The sequence below is a fragment of the Chiloscyllium plagiosum genome, unplaced genomic scaffold (assembly GCF_037043375.1).
Source record: "Chiloscyllium plagiosum isolate Xiang-an unplaced genomic scaffold, Cpla_swu_hap1 HiC_scaffold_8, whole genome shotgun sequence".
Classification (NCBI taxonomy): Eukaryota; Metazoa; Chordata; class Chondrichthyes; order Orectolobiformes; family Hemiscylliidae; genus Chiloscyllium; species Chiloscyllium plagiosum.
Genome location: NW_028270146.1, coordinates 74,353,301 through 74,371,118, shown reverse-complemented (window position 1 = coordinate 74,371,118; position 17,818 = coordinate 74,353,301). Strand labels below are relative to the sequence as shown.

At 40.5% G+C, this 17,818-nt stretch overlaps 1 protein-coding gene across 9 annotated transcripts in view; it reads right to left on the bottom strand.

The window, feature by feature from the left end:
* zfyve26 (zinc finger, FYVE domain containing 26) overlaps positions 1-17,818 on the bottom strand; it is a 104,146-nt gene that overhangs the window by 62,065 nt on the left and 24,263 nt on the right. For all 9 annotated transcript variants that reach the window (XM_043697941.2, XM_087989996.1, XM_087989999.1 and 6 more), the window contains exons 12-15: positions 12,190-12,282; positions 10,916-10,981; positions 4,162-4,313; positions 163-355 (exon numbers count right to left, since the gene is read on the bottom strand). In XM_043697941.2, the coding sequence (XP_043553876.2) occupies positions 163-355; positions 4,162-4,313; positions 10,916-10,981; positions 12,190-12,282 (504 nt within the window). The remainder of the gene's footprint in view (positions 1-162; positions 356-4,161; positions 4,314-10,915; positions 10,982-12,189; positions 12,283-17,818) is intronic.

Sequence of the window (17,818 nt, the reverse complement as noted above, 5' to 3'; positions counted from 1 at the left end):
CTGTCAAAGTGAGGAAGTATGCCGCCTGAGAAAGGAAATAAAATTTCCTAAGATTTGTGCACAAAAATGTGCACCTTTCAAAGTTATGAACAAAACAATGTTTTCAAAGTGTTTAAAAATTCCAGTGTTCAAAGTTATACCTCAGGGAACCCTAATAGTTACCTGCTGCTGCTGCATCACCAATTGCTTGAAGTGTGAATCTTCCAACACTTAATTTGTGACTGGTATTGTCTATGCCTTTGTTCTCCATTTTCTGTTCCACTTTGGCAAGTTCATTGATCACCTGCTGATATCGTTCCATAAACATCAGTTCACCATAGCAGTAAGACGACTGCAACTCAAACATTAACACCACCTGCCAAGAAAGCAAAAGACAATCCAGTCAATCACTAACTTAGGCAATTATGCTAAACGATTAAAAGTGACATATTATGGTAATACGGTGCCACACTTATAGCTACAAACCTCTGAGAAATTGAAATACCTTAACTGTTTATATAAATAACTAACATATTGCATTGCACTGTTCATAACTTGATGCAACAATTCACTGCAAACTCCAGTTTGTTAAAATTTATAACAGTTTCAGCATTAGTCAATAAATCTGTCGCATTTCAGAGGGGAGTCAAGATCAAGTTCAAACTTCAAATTAAATAGGTATTGAAGTGAAGCAAGTCTGGCCAGCTGAGACAGGAAGGTTCGGGATTTGTGAAACAGAAGTGAAAGGGAGTAAGACAGGAGAGAGGGAAGAACAAGAAGGCATGATATTTACTTTTCTGCTGTGTTTGATGAATGCTTTTAGAACTTCACTTTCAGGTGATGAGAAAGACTGGCATTTATCTTCTGGACTATCATTGTTTTTCTTGATCATTTTCTTGAATGGCTTGTTAGGTTAGACTCAACAAGTTGGTCAGGACTTGAGTTACACATGACAGGTCAGGTAACGGCAGACTTTCTTTCCCTCATAGATCATTTCAGTTTCCTATTAAAGCTATTATATACTTTGCAACCTACAATAAATGGTTATTTGTCCCTCAAGGAGCTTATCACCAATGGAGTGATCTTCAGTTTCTATCTCCTACATGAATTTGCAAATAATGTCACAATAATACAATTGGTTATGCCAACACAAATGTGCCTAAAAACACTCAAGCCAGAAAGATTCCAGCTGGCACGAAGTGACCACAATGTGAACAGCTCTATTGTCAAATTACCGTTTTACTTAGCACATAAATGCACATCTTTTAATTCACTTACGTTGTCCTTCTGATTGTAGCTACTATTTGGGTTATTGCTCTGTTCTTGTAGGGAGCTCAGAAATCTGAGGATGAATATATAGGAGAAGTAGGGAAATCAAGCCTGCTCTACCATTCTAATTCGTGGCTAATCATCCACCTCAACATCATTGTTCCATACTATACCCATATCTTTTCATGTCATTGATATCTATAAAACTACTAATCATTGTAGTTAGCCAAAATATCCCACCACCATCCCAACTCACTGAATTAATTCCATTGTGCTCAGCAGTGAATCTTTGTTCAGTCAGGATCCCACCAGCATGTAGGCTAATTTGTCAAAGTGTTAATCTTTCCTACATGCCTCACTGTCAAGAACTGATGGATTATTTTGAAGTAGAATCACAACTAACCCAAACATTGCCCTCGCTCAATACCCATAAGGGTTTTCCTTTCTCCAGCCTAGCAATACTGTGTCCCCACCACTAACCCTGAACGAAAACAATTCAACAGATGCATCAGCAACCAAATTTCCTGATTCAGCTAACCAATACAAAGTTCAACAGCATCACAGAGGAAAGAAAGCATTGATATGGCTGCACATACGGGACAAAAAAACTGTTCAATCTAAATGAATTAGGAAGAAATCACCCGAGACCAAAGGGCATACACTGACTCTCAATATCTTAGTCTTTTCTTGATGAGTTAAATACTACACATAAGAGACCCATCCATCCACTTGGCACACAAAGGTGACTAACCCCTCGACAATGTATTTTAGGAAGAGTACGTTAACCCTGGTGGACATGCAGCACTGATTGACTAAAATGATCCGAGAGTTAAAGGGTTAAACTATGAGGATAAGTTGTTTAAATTGTTAAAAATCACAACACCAGGTTATAGTCCAACAGGTTTAATTGGAAGCACACTAGCTTTCGGAGCGACGCTCCTTCATCAGGTGATTGTCACAATCACCTGATGAAGGAGCGTCGCTCCGAAAGCTAGTGTGCTTCCAATTAAACCTGTTGGACTATAACCTGGTGTTGTGTGATTTTTAACTTTGTACACCCCAGTCCAACACCGGCATCTCCGAATCTTGTTTAAATTGGGCTGTTTTTCTATGTGCATGAGAAGATTAAGGGATGGTCCAATTGAGCTCTTTAAGATAAAGAGTTGATCAGATAAATGGAGAGACCACTTCCTCTGATCTCGAAGGTTGACCCATAATACAAGTGTTAGGCATTCAGATCTGAAGTCAAAAAGTACATTTTCCACACAGAGGGTGATAATATTTTATGACTGCATCTCCCAAAACGTTGTTGAGTCCCGGTCAATGAAAAATTCTTAAACTAAAATGGATAGATTTTTTTCTTCGGCAAAGAATTCAGAGGTTACAGAAATAATGACAGTCATAGGTTGAGTCAAGAGTGTTACCTAACTGAATGACAACAAGCTGAATTTCATATTCCTGTTCTCACACGCCAGGCCAGGTAACACAATTAGAGTCACAGATAGAGTCATACCTGTCCATGCCAACCCAACCCAATCTACTCCAACTGGACAGCACCTAGCCCATATCACTCCAAACCCTGCCTATTCATATACCCATCCAAATGCCTCTTAAATGTTGCAATTGTACCAGCCTCCACCACATCCTCTGACAGCTCATTCCATACACGTACCAACTTCTGCGTGAGAAAGTTGCCCCATAGGTCTCTTTTATATCTATCCCCTCTCACCCTAAACCTATACCCTCTAGTTCTGGACTCCCTGACTCCAGGGAAAAGACTTTGTCTATTTATTCTATCCATGCCCCTCATAATTTTGTAAACCTCTATAAGGTCACCCCTCAGCCTCCGACGCTCCAGGGAAAACAGCCCAGCCTGTTCAGCCTCTCCATATAGCTCAAATCCTCCAACCCTGGCAACACCCTTGTAAATCTTTTCTGAACCCTTTCAAGTTTCACAACAGCTTTCCGATAGGAAGGAGACCAGAATTGCACACAACAGTGGCCTAACCAATGTCCTGTACAGCTGCAACATGACCTCTCAACTCCTGTACTCAATACTCTGACCAATAAAGGAAAGCATACCAAATGCCTTCTTCACTATCCTATCTAGCTGTGACTCCACTTTCAAGGAGCTATGAACCTGCACTCCAAGGTCTCTTGTGAAGATTTGTGACATAAACAGGCATTCTTGAATGATCCATGCAAAATGTCAAGAGGTAAAAATATGGTGATGTCTTCTCAACAGCTAGGAACATGCAGAGATGGTGACAAATAATGCCCATTCAAATAATAGGGACTACCTTTTCATACAGTTTTAGTCACTTTTCTTTCAAACACTAAATGATAGAAAACTAATTGATTACCACAATTCAAAATCACTTTTCCAATCAGAAAGCTTTAAATCACATAACACCATAAGCTGAAATATCTTGTAAAATATTCAAATTTAAAAGTATAATTTTTTTCCTATACAACTTCCATAAATCAAGAAAATATGTCAGAAACGTTCCTCTTGAAGTCTCTGATTAACTTAAGGCTGCCCCTTAAAACAAAATGCTGATAACACATCCTAGAACATGATTCAATACATGCTAACAGCACTCCAGTTCAAGTAACCATTCTTAATTGCAAATCCACAATGTTTTTGAGCAGCCAGGGTTATGGACAGGAGAAAGCAGAGAGACCAATTACAATACAGGAAAACAATCACATCAAAATCAGGTTTTGATAACTTCTGAGAAATTTCCACAAAAAGTTAAATGTGCGAGATATCCAAAATGAAAGGAAAAAGCCTGAGCAGAAGAATGGTTGATTTCAAGTCAACATCTTACATTTTGGTCTTATTTACAAAGCTCAGCTTATACATTATAAATTAATATTAATGCATCACCTTGGAAACCGAATTCAGTTTACCTGATGTGCTTGAGCAAAGTTTCCTCTCAGGATGCAGGAAATCAGAAGAGATTCTGGTGGAGCCAACATCATGGGAAGTAGAAGATTATGCCGTCGGACTTGAGGCTTAAATTCCTGTTCGTTTGTTACAGCAAAATGTACCATACTTCCATCTGTAGAGATAAATTTCAATAAGCACCAAATGTTAGGTGGGAAAACGACAATACAAATACGATACATTCAACAGAGTAAAGAATTAACATACTTGGTTCTATCTATTCTTTGAGGAGCTTTATTTCACAGAACAACGTATCAGTTGGCATAAATGTAGATAGGTATGGAGGTTGTCAGATATTTGAAGATAGCAAAATGCTCCACCAAGTTACTTTCCCCAACATTATCAGGCCAAGATTCAGTGAGAACAGGCAGTGAGCAGCAAGGTCAGGAAGGGAAGCAGTAAAGAGGACAGTTAATGGTGGAAGGACTAGGCAGGAGTAGGAGAGACAGGGGGTGAGGTAGTGACCATGAGAGATGGCGAGTGACAGAAGTTTGTCATTTGTCGGCAGGATTTCCTTGGGACGGCATGGGGCCTAGCAAAGTTTGAGACCGAATGCAGAGCTGGCTGGGAGTCATGGAGTGTAGGTCATGGAATTAGCCTGGGAGTCATACTTTCAAATCAGGGAGTCTGTGCTCTTAAGTCCAATGGTCAGTAACGTGGGGTGCTGCCGCCTCAGTGCTACGGGTTCAGCTACAACTACCAAGGGCATTGAGAGGCTGGGACGAGGCCATACCGATAATGCAGAGGCTGCATGTTTTCAGGACTGTTTTTCCACAGTCAGGGAGGGGCAAATTGGGAGTACCTAGTGAAATAGCAAAAGATCAATTCTGGAGTATTTTGCCACTGTTAGGATTTATTTTTTGGAAGATATAGAACTACAGTGAGAGATTTACTGAGGTATTATTGTGAGACTTGGTATTGCGGTGAAGGAATTGTACTAATATCCTGAGGGCTATTGGTAGCTCAGTGCAGTGACGGAGGCTGACCAAATTGGCTTGAGATTGAGGTGTAGATTTTACTGAGGGGGTTAAATTACTGACATCGTGGCTTGGTGTCAGGGTTTAATTTGACTTAACTTATGTTGCTGAAGTGGGATTCAATTTTAGGGATTAGGAGTTGGACTGACATTCACCAGTAGGCACCAAAGATCAGGATATGGATGGTATGGGGGGGGGGGGGGGGGGGGGGATCAGGGAAAGGTGCACCTGAAGTATGAGATCATGTATATATCTGAGGTGGTCTGGGCCTTCAATTTTAACATGAACAACAGTTACTGGCTAAATGAATGAACCCGACACGAAATATGAATCATCCTAAGTAGTCAGCGATTCTTCAAAATGAGCACCTCCCGGAATTCCTCCAAATGAATAGGCCCCAGACCTACATGCCTTCAATGCTCCTCTGGATAATAGCTTACAGTGTAAAGAGTTAAATACAGATTTTAGGCAGATCTGCTCATCCTAAACAATGCTCATCAACTTCATAAATAAAACAAAGTAGTCTTTAGGTGGCAAGAACCACAATTCCATAACACATGGATAAAAGATGGCCTTCAATGACCATGAGATACATAAGTTCATTCTCAACATGGCTACTCTACAAAAGAAAAAGATGAGCTGACAAACGCTGTATTCCTGAGCCTAACTGCACTCTGTTGGAATACAAAGAGCTCTGATGACCACCATGTGCAAGCTTTGCAGTGATACAAAGTCAATTGATTTGACCACTCCCACTGCAACCTTGGAGCACCCCATTAATCCTGCGGCTATCTGATGGACTCATAGGAAACAACATATGTGGTAATGGTCAAATTGCAGAGGAAGCAGCTGAATTCAGTTCTGAAATCCCAAAAATGCACAGGAAGAATAAAATGTAGGGTTGACCGATCAGAGAACAGCCACCTCGACACATGTGAAACACTGGTTTTAAAAGGAACTGCGTCTCCCTCTCCCTCGATTCTCCACATGTTCCTTCCCTCGCTGCTTCCCAATGGTCAGAAAATATCACTGAAGGATCAGTAAAGTCTCAAGGGAGGAGTCCTCAGATTAGAGCAGCTATCTGGGGACCAGTTCAGCAGAATGAAGTTGACTTTAAGGAAGTCAAAACTGGTCCAGGGTAACTGTCAGTAAAACGGCTTGAGCAAAGTGAGTGGACCGGGCTCCAAGTTTCATCTAGTCAATGGAGTTGTGCATGCTGGGCCTGAGCTTCAGTTAGTTGAGGGGTGAGCTGAATTTCAAGTGGCAGGGGCAAGAGATAAGTGACTATACACTGCTTTGTAAACAGACACCTGGCAAAGATGGGATCCCAGTTGAATTGTTCAAGCATGGAAAGTCACAGACATTATCACACCTTTGCAACCTTGTCATTCTCTGCTGGAAAATAAGGTTCATTCTTTAGCAAGTACAAAAATGACAAAAACAAAAGGCAACAGTAAAGGCTCCCGCAACTACAGAGGTATTTCACTCCTTAGCTTCATGAAGAAGATATTTGCTAGCGTCACACTATCAACTTCACACCTAGAATACCCAAGAGCCCAGCACGGTTTCCATGCCAACAGGTCTACTGTGAATTTGATTTCCTCCATATGTCAATTACAAGAGAATTATGGGGAATAGGATAGATCCTTTTCCGCATTCAACATCAGCAGCTAGGCAGAAATCTCAATATTTGGGTGAAAAATGGCTGTTCAGCAAAACTCCTCAAACTCATCCACTCCTTTGATGACAACATACTCTGCACTGTTTAGTTTGATGACTCCACATCCAGCAATTTCATATCAAGAATGGAGTTTAACTGTTTTGCATCCTAGCCCCACTCTCTTTTTAGTTATTGAAAACATTTTTCACTCACTTACAACAAAATCCGAAAAGTTATAGAAGTACAAAAGTAAAGATTAGAAATATCTTATTATATTACAGTAACATTAACAATAAACTCTTCAAGGTAGTCATCTCATATTTACTTAACTTAACCCACATTAGAATAAACTCAACTTAAAAATAGCATTAAATTACAAATTACATTACACTAAAACTAAATTACATTACTTCACTTGCCACACCTCCACCGAAGCTCCCATCCACAGGAGCAACAGTTATTATACCTGTATTTACAAGGCCTACCCTCCCCCGGGGTCCCCAGACCACCATATACAACCCTCGTGGCTATATAAAGGCCCTAATCAATATTGCCGACAGGTCTATGTCTACGTAATTTAGAAAGGGCAGTAATGTCTTATAAAATTGCTCTGTTCCATTGCACACCATACTTGTCAGATAATCTTAAGGGATGTGCTCCATCACAACTCTGTGCCACCCTACAAGTCCTGGAGGTTTTTCTGATATCCAATTCATTAGGATGTTCTTCCTCGCACAGTGTGAGAGAATATTTAACAACCTCTTCCCGTGCTCACCCAAAGAGGGCAGATTCGGTAGTTCCAAAGGAGAGACACCGGATCTTCCTTAACTTCCATTTCCAGGATCTTCTCTAGCTCATTCACAATGGCACCCCAGTATCTATGAATCTTATAGCAGGATCAAAAGCAATGCATACGGGTGCCTATGCTATTTTACATTTGGGACATTTCGGAGAAGATCCTTCCTTAAACTTTGCTAACCTCTCTGGTGCCATAAGGGCCCTGTGGAGTATCTTCAATTGCATCGCTTGTGCTTTATTGCGTATTGAAATTTTCTTTACATTCTCCCCTGTATCCTCCCACGTTTCCGATTAGATTTCTTCTCCAACTCCTGATTCCAAATCTCCATATCCCTCAGGGCGTTCCCTCTTTGCAGATGATATATGGTATTAACCGAGAGAGCGCCCCCACATCGGAGCACTCTTCTTTCTATCTCCAACTTGTAGGGCAAGGCCAAGTACGTGGTCTTCTGTATGTAATCCCTAACTTGGAAATATCAGAAAAGGGATCCTGTATTTCTGACCTAATTGGTTGAAAGACATCAAGACTTCTCCCCCAAATAAATCTCCCAGACAGGAGATTCCTTTAGCTTCCTATGATCTGAAGCCGGCGTCCATTGACCCTGGTCTAAATCCTGGGGCTCCCACTAATGGGGTGAACGGCGAAGTCTTAAGCAAATAGCCCTCACCCTGCCGCATCATTCTCCATGCTTTCACTGGATATATAATAATCGGACTCTCAGTGCTCAACCACAGATCTCATCTTATCCATAAACACTAAGTTTATGAGGGAACATCTTGCCTGCGATGCCTCAACATCAAGCCATATCGACCTCGAGTCCTTACGCACCCATTCATCTACATATGACAACAGGGTGACTATTTGTATCTCTTCAGATCTGGGAGGTGCACCCCCCCCACCCCGCACCTCTCTTTTTTTAATAGATATTTTTATTGAAAATTTAACATTTTTTACAAGTTTACAAATTTAAAAAAACAAGAATAAACATCGATATACAATTAAATCTTAAATAAATAATAACCAAAATTTATCAAACAAAAAAAGAAAACACTATTTCTAAATTTAAAAAATATAAAACGTATTTAAATGGAGATTTTCCCCCTTGTTCCCAGGGGGCATCACTTCCTTTCCAACAGTCCATCGTATCCTCTTCCATCCAGTGCCCCACCCTTGACCCAGGCACTCCTCGATAGGATGAAGAAAATTCAAATATACTACAGAACTAGAGTTAACAGTGAGCACCCTACCTCACACCCTCCCCGCCCACACCAACACCTGGATATATTTGGTAATGTTAATACCATGTATAAACATATATAGCTATAAAATTACAACCTCAACAAGTAATAATTAAATATAATAGTACAAAATAACAGGGGAAAACAACCCCGCTCCTAAAGACAGAAATAAAATAGGATAAGGTAACCACCTCCCCCCACCAACATTAACTCGACCCCCTGGCCTATATATAAATATATATATATTAAAAAAAAGGGGGTGGGAGAAAGTAGAGAACAAATAAATAACTCCCTCTCTCCACCCCTCGAAGATAATATTAAACAGTAAGGTAAAAAAAGGGATTAATATAAAAGAAAGGGGGGATGTAAACCGAAGTGGGGAGAAAGCAAAACAACATCAATTAACTCTTACAATTTATCTAAGAGAGTCCAAAAATTCCTTGGCCTTTTCCGGCGATCCGAAGTTATACACGGACCCCTCATGGTTAAAGCGTAGCGTCGCTGGGTAGAGCAAGGAGTACTGAATATTTAAGTCCCTTAAACACTTCTTCGCTTCATCAAACGCCTTCCTCTTTCGGACCAGAGCTTGGGAAAAATCCTGGAATAACAATCTTGGATCCTTTATAAATCATGGTTTAGGGATCTTTCCCAAGATTTCTGGAAGCTTCTAAGAGCATCTGCCTCTCCTTATAGCTCTGCAGCCAGAACAGGGGGGGGCTGCAGAGGCGGGGGGGTTGGTTCGAGCCGAGCCCGCGTATTGCAAGCTGGTAGGCCCATTCCACGCTTACCTGGCCTGACCAAGCCTCCAGACTTAAAAGCTGTGGAAGCCACTGTAAGAGAAAAGCTGTAAGCTGGCCTTCCTCTTCCCATTCGGGAAGGCCCAGCAAACGAATATTTTTTCGACAACTTTGATTCTCGAGGTCGTCAATGTGATTCTCTAAGGTCCGGACTCACTGTTCCAGAGTCCAGACCCGATCCACGGCCGCTTCTGCTGTAGTTTCGGAGGTCGCGGCCTTTAGCTCCGCCCCTCCGACTCGGAGCTCAACTTCCTTGATGTCTCGGCCGTGCTTTTGTAGCGAGGCCGAGAGCGAGTCCCATCGGCTCTGGGACTCTTCAATGAAGGCATCGATCTTCGCATCGAGTTTAGAGATTATTTCCGTGAGGCTCGCCACTGTAGGTAAGTCCCCCAGGCGGCTGCGGACGCCTCTGCTGCAGCTGGAGAGGGTGGGGGAGGGGTTCCTGCCTGCTGAGAACTGCGGGCTCCCTTACTGGAGATTAAATTATTCAAATGCAGTACTAAGCAACTAATTACATTAAGTAAAAACTGTTTTGAATGATTTGGTGAGTGTGGTGGGGTGGGTGACCGACTTTGCCCAAGTCTTGGGAGGAGCACTATAGACTCAGACTTGCTGGGTCGTCGCCATCTTGGATCCCCCGTCACCCACCCCCCTAACCACCTCCACACACCCCCACCGCCCGCCCCCACCCCACCCCCACCACACCCTCCAACAATGAGATTCAGATTTACTAACAGTTTTTGAAGGGATTTTCTATTCAACTCCACCCTGAAGATATTGAGTGACAAATTCATCACATCAGTTGGTGGTACAAATCTACAGACCACATTCTCGTCATCTACTGCCAAGATAAATCTCATACATCAAACCCAATATCACTTATTACCATTAGCTGGATGAAAAAACAATGTTTCCAAACAAATGAATCCATATATCTCTTCTAGAAAATTACTCATTGTGTCCAGCAGTATTGCGATTAAGTGGATTAGCCATGGGAAATGCAGGGTTACAGGGATAGGGTGATGGGATGCTCTTCAGGGAGTCAGTGTGGACTTGTTGAGCTGAATGGCCTGTTTCACGCTGTAGGGATTTTGTTCTATATTTTATAACATTAGCTGTTTGTTTGAGAAAATGAAACTAACTCTGTAGAACTACAACGCTGGGCTTGTTAGATCTGACTCAAATAAAATACAGAGAAAATCTCTGATGTAATCACTGAAATTTTATTGCACAATAATTAACATACCTGAGGTGCTTGTACTTAAATCTCCACTCACACTCTCCACTGTTAAGTGCAAACTTGTTCGATGCTCTGTAATGACAAAAAGAGTGAAAACTTTGAGAGAGAAATGAAACTTGGAGAAATGAGGACCTGTAGCATTTCAAGTTATAGAAAGGCTACTCAAATGTTATCGTAATAAATGAACTTCCTGATGTGAAACTGACTAGGAAGCTTCTGAAATCAATCTTTACTTTTGGTGTGGCTAACTGATCTTAGAGCATAATAATCAGGGAGCAATTTTCTGCAGAGATGCATGGGTATGAATGGGAAAGCTTTAAGACTTGTACGAAACGGATACTGGGAGCAATGAGCTCTTAAAGGAATGGATAAAAACAATGTCAAATAAAAAACAAATCAAAATGAGTGCAGTGTTGCATTTTCTTGCTATGCTTATTTAATATTATATAATGAAGCTATATTTAGAAGATTAGAACACCTGGATTTCATTGCACCAGAAACATAAACAATCTCACATTCACAGGTAATGCTGTGGTATGGATGAGTTATGCTGGTAAAGAATTTAATACAATGCTTTTTTTAAAAAAGAAAGTTAAAATAATGGCTTCTAGCAAAAAACCAAAAAGGAAAATCTCAATTGCTAGGCAAATGCATTACCCTATTCTCATGATGCAAGATGCTGATCACTGCTTTGAATTTATCAGAATGACTGAATAGCAAGAGCTGCTTTCAACAAAAATTGATCCTAACATCAAATAGAATAAATATCAGTACAATAGACCATCTGTTCAAATGTTACGTTTGGTCAACACTTCCCTACGAATGAAAGTGTGGGCAACCAAACAATCGAAAGACTCAAAGCCTTTGAAATGCAGACATACAGAAGAATGTTGAGAAGATATTGGAAAGAGTAAACAATAAGCATGTCCTAGGAAGAATGAAATTCAGACAAATTACAATAGACATAATCAAGAGCTGAAAACAGTTATTTTTGCCAATAATCTAATAAGGTGCAACAACTGACTTTAAACTCTGCTTGAAGGTCATATCAATGGTAAAGGGAACCAAGGAGCACGAGAAGTTTCCTGGACATGCAACCACAAAGGAATGAACAAACATGAACTATCAGGGGGCAGTGAAGGCACCATCAAGTAAAAGCAGCTGGCTCAATATTACACCCGAACCCAATTAAGAGCAAGGAAACTGGAGAGAAAAAACAGTAAGACAGAAGGAAAGCAATCCATATTTTTCACAGGAGAGGCAATTTTGACATTTCTTACCCATCCTTTTTCTTCGTATTCTGCTTTGCTTCTTTAGTGTAGAATACTTTGCCAGCGGCCGGTGATTTTTAGTGAAGCAAGGCAAGTCGCCTTCTACAAACCAACAGAAAATACATTTACAAATGCAACAGCAACTTGCAGAATGTAGCATTTTTAACATGATAAAATGTTCTGAGTGTAACACATTGTAGGAAACAAACATTAAAAGCCATGAAACAAGCAATTTATTCATACAAGACATTGTATTATCCCCTTCTTCATCAGAACACCTTAACTTGCTGTGGTGCATGCTTCATCTGAGCTTTGAGACTACCAATTTCCTTCTGGCTATGAAACTATAGGTAAAAGAGCTAAATACAACATAGCCTTCAATTGACATCCACACATATTCACTATACCACAAGAGTCACTAAATAACAATCAAGAGCTGATTTTTTTTCTTTTGCTGTTCCTGAACCAGGGAATTCTGAACCTACATGTTAACTGAGGGGCTCCAATGTTTCTGTGACTAAGAGGAAAAAACTGGGCTTGACGTTGAGTCTGGGACTCTCCTGCTTTTAAGGATAAAAACTACCCAACCCTCCAACCTTTTTCTCCCCCAAAAATGCTAAACATAGGTATATACAGAACAACCTCAGTTAACCGAACATCAATTATCTAAATTTCGGATTAACTGAACTAGATCTCAAGGTCCTGTAAAAATGTTATCTATTATCTGAGCAATCAGTTATCCAAACAAATACTCCCTACTCAACAGAGGTTGTTCTGTATTTGTAATTTTATTGTTTTTGAGCTCTCTTGGTACACAAGTGAAAGATGCAGCTTTTTCACATCCTCTTAAATGACTGCCATCATATTTATCACAAATAAACATTAGGACAGTAATAGTGCAAATAAATGCCTGAAATGTGAACCAGCTAATTGTCGATGAGTAATCCACCGAAACAGGATGGAAGTCTTTCTGGATCTAGTTCCAGGGAACAAAGTGGGGCATGTTACAAAGGAAACGCACTTGAAAATAGTGATCATAGCATTAGGTTTGGGATAGTTCCAGGAAACGAAGTGGGGCTTGTTACAAAAGAAATTCACTTTGAAAATACTGATCATAGAATTAGGCTTGGAATAATTGTGAAAAGAACAAAGAACAATCAGGTGCAAAAGTAATGTTAGTGAAATAAAGTCAGATTTGGCCCAGGTACATTCAAATCAAAACTTTACAGCCAAACAATAATTGAACAATAGAAGTTAATCAAGGAGGAAATAGATCAGGTAGCCACATTCCGACAAGGATGAAGACAATATATCCAGAGCTCAAACTCCCTGGATGACTATTGATAATGTGCTAAAAATACAACAAATAGAGGATTCTTGTGACAAATGCCAAGTTAATTACTAGAGAACCAAAATAAACAATGATTAAGAGGAGAGTTTGCCATGGAATCCAACCGCGTGTGTGCTGGAAGCCAGCATGCTGAAAGAATGTAACATTTACAGTGTTACATTTGACTATTTCAAAATATCTGTTAAATGCAATTCTCCTAGAAATAGGGACAAAGGGCTGAGTAAAGTTTTCTATGACAAACACTTCTCTCAGAGCTGCTCAACTCAGAAGAGCTAAAAGGTTACAAGTCACTGAGAGACGATAATCATGTGTGTGAGAGTGAGTGAGTGAGAGAGAGAGGGGGAGGAGGGAGGGGGAGAGAGAGAGAAACAAGAGTTAGACACCATGTTAGGCAGTACTGCTTTTAGTGATGTTTTTGGAAGGCAACATAACTACAGGAATTGCATGGGAAAGGACCAGGGATGTTGTAGAACAGTTGAATAGCTCCGTTTCCTAAGAACTCCAGAAGCCATGGGAGCTCAGAGGAAGCTGCGTGCGACCAATAGTACAGTACAGCAGAGAATGAGGATTCAAAAGCACCAAAGCAGTAATTGTTAGATCCAACTAAGCAAGATTTGAGCGTTTCTCCAACACTTTCCACTTTTATTTCAGATGCCCAGCATTCAGAGTCATGGAGTCATAGAGATGTACAGCATGGAAACAGATCCTTTGGTCCAACCCGTCCATGCCGACCAGATATCCCAACCCAATCTAGTCCCACCTGACAGCACCCGGCCCATATCACTCCAAGCCCTTCCTATTCATATACCCATCCAAATGCTTCTTAAATGTTGCAACTGTACCAGCCTCCACCACTTCCTCTGGCAGCACATGCTACACACGTACCACCCTGTGTGTGAAAATTTGCCCCTTAGGTCTCTTTTATATCTTTCCCCTCTCACCCTAAACCTATGCCCTCTAGTTCTGGACTCCTCGACACCAGGGAAAAGACTTTGCCTATTTACCCTATCCATACCACTCATAATTTTATAAACCTCTATAAGGTCACCCCCTCAGCCTCCGATGCTCCAGGGAAAACAGCCCCAGCCTGTTCAGCCTCTCCCTATAGCTCAGATCCTCCAACCCTGGCAACATCCTTGTAAATCTTTTCTGAAACCTCTCAAGTTTCACAACATCTTTCCGATAGGAAGGAGACCAGAATTGCACGCACACAGTACCACGCTGCTATTACATTGCTGAAGTCTTTGGTAAACTTACAAACAATGATGATGAGGATAGTGCAGTTGATGGTATACATTTTGTGTATACAGACTTTCAGAAGGCATTTGATAATGTACCACAATCATTTTGTGAACAAATACATCTCTTATGAGACAGTATAGATATAAAACTGGCTCAGGAATAAAAATAGAATATTAATGAATACAGGTAGTTCTTCTATAACATAATAGTTGTGTTCTTGTACAATTCTGTTTTAGAAACAGTGCTTAAAGTTGGTGATATAATCGCGGTACAGCCAACACATTTTAAAAGTTCATGTTTTAGAAACAGCGTCCCCAATTTGTCAATCGCAGTAAATTTGTTAGTGAAACACATGCTATAGCAGAACGACGTGTAGTTGTTTATCACTCCAGAGAGAATTCTACACTAGTTGTTTTGTGTAGACACTGCAGCAATGCGTTAAACACAAGGTCTTTAACAAAAGTGAGCTAAGATGTCTGCCTATAGTGATAAAGTTAAAAATCACACAACACCAGGTTATAGTCCAACAGGTTTAATTGGAAGCACACTAGCTTTTGGTGTTGTGTGATTTTTAACTTTGTACACCCCAGTCCAACACCGGCATCTTCAAATCATGCCTATAGTGAATGCACTTCATGGTAGAGATGCTCAGACTATGGCATACAGGAGGACTTATGTACACAAATGTATTTCAATCCAACACTAGTGCTCCCCAGGGTTTGGTTTTTGAACTAGGGCTTGGATGTAATAGGATGAACTACATGTCCACAAATAACATGAAAATCAGAAACACAGTAAACAATATGAAAGTTAGTTTGGTAGTTTCACAGGACACAGACTGATGTAACAGGTAAACACATGCAAATGAAATTTAAGCCAAAAAATATGAACCGATGATATCAAATTATTGATGAGTGATCATAATACACAGGAACAGATCATATCAAAATTTATAAGAGTGATCAGAAGATCGCAAGACACAGGAGCAGAAGCATTGAGCTGCTCTGCCATTCAATGAAATGACGATAAGCCCCAACTTCATTTCCTTGCCTTTTCCCATCAGCCTTGGTTTTCTTACAAATTAAAAATCTGTCTCAGCCTTGAATACACAGTCCTCTGTTTTAAAAGAATTACACAGATTCACTACCTTCAAAAGAAATTCCTCCTCAGCTCTGATCTAACTGGCTGATTCGTTACTCAGATTATGACCTTTGGTTGTAGGGAACCACCTCTCCAAATTTACCCTGTCAAACTCCTCAAAACCTTAAATATTTACCACTCAACCTCTCAGCACAATACTTCCACACTGGGGTTCAACCTTGTGAACTTTCTCTAGGCTGCCTCCAATGTCAGTAGGTCTTTCCTTAGATACGGGGCCAAATTTATTCACAGTATTCTAGGTATGGCCTAACTGTGCCTTGTATATTTAAACAAGATTTCCTGAGTTTTATACTCCATTCCTTTGAAATAAAGGCCAACAACCCATTTGCCTTCTGTGTTACCTGAACTTGCATGTTAGTTTTTCATAGCTTATGCACAAAGACCCCCAAATCCCTCCGGGCTGCAGCTCTCCTCAGTCTTCCTCCATTTAAATTATATTCTTCCTGCCAAAGTGCATAACCTTACATTTTCCCACATTATATTCACCTGCCAAGCATCTGACCACTCATGCAATCTGCCTATGCAGACTATTTGTATCATCCTCAAACTTGGCAAAATACATTCACTTTTCTTATCCTTAATATACTGTAAACAGATATAGCCCTGCTACTGATCCCTCTGACATTCCATAGTTACAGGTTGTCTTCCTGAAGATTACACCCTTATCCAAACACATTGTTTTCTAATCGCTACCCTATTCTCTCTGCATTCGGTCCCCCAAGCTCATAGATTCTTAATATATTAAGTAGTCGATTATGTGGTACCTTAATTAATTCCTCTTGGAAATCAAAATATGTTACATCAGCTGGTTCTCCTTTTGCTAACTTTTCAAAAAAAATTCATTAGGTATGATTTCCCCTTCATTAAGTCATAGAATCCTACAGTGTGAAAATAGGCCCTTCGACCCAATCAGTCCACAGTGACCCTCCGAAGAGTAACCCACCCAGACCCATTCCCTCTACTATTCCACATTATCCCAGACTAGTGCAGTTAATCAACACATCCCTAAACACTGTGGGCAATTTAGCTTGGCCAATTCATCTAACCTGCACATCTTTGGATTGTGGGAGGAAACCGGAGCACCCAGAGGAAACCTATGCAGACACAGGGAGAATGTGCAAACTCCACACAGTCACCCAAGGCGGGAATCAAACCCAGGTTCCTGGCACTGTGAGGCATTATTTGTTGGCTTTTAAAACATGACAATTCTCTGGCTTACCACTAAACTTTGCCACATTATATGTATGTATTTTTTTCAATTTGATTTCATTTTTAACTTCACTGGTTAACCAAGGTTGGCTTATCCCATTCCTAGAATCCTTCTTTCTCACTAGGATATACTTTGTTGTGAGCCATGAATGACTTTCTTAAACATCTGCCATTCTTCCTCAATCATCTCAGCTGCTAAACTCCTTTTCCAATTCACTCCAGCCAACTCTGTCTTCATTCCTTTATAATTACCCTTAAGTTCAGCACATAGTTTCCCACACAAGTTTTGCATTCAAACTGAATACCAAATTATATTATGTTATGGTCACTGTTTTCTAGGAGGGACTGACATCATTTATTAAACCTGCCTCATCACATATTACCAGATCCAAAGTAAACTGATCCGGGCTGCATCCGTAACATTGTTCTAGAAACTGCCCTGAGTACACACTATTCATTCTTCCTCAGGGTTACCTCTGCCAATCTGATTATCTCAATCTACATGAAGATTAAACTCATCACAATTAATGTATTGCCTTTTTTATGAATCCTCATCATCTCCTAAGTTATTCTCTGCTCTCTAGCATAACTGCGATTGTGGCCTCTAGACTACTCCCACCAGCATTTTCTTCCCCTTGTTATTTCTTATTTTTGGGGCAGCTCAGTGGTTAGCAC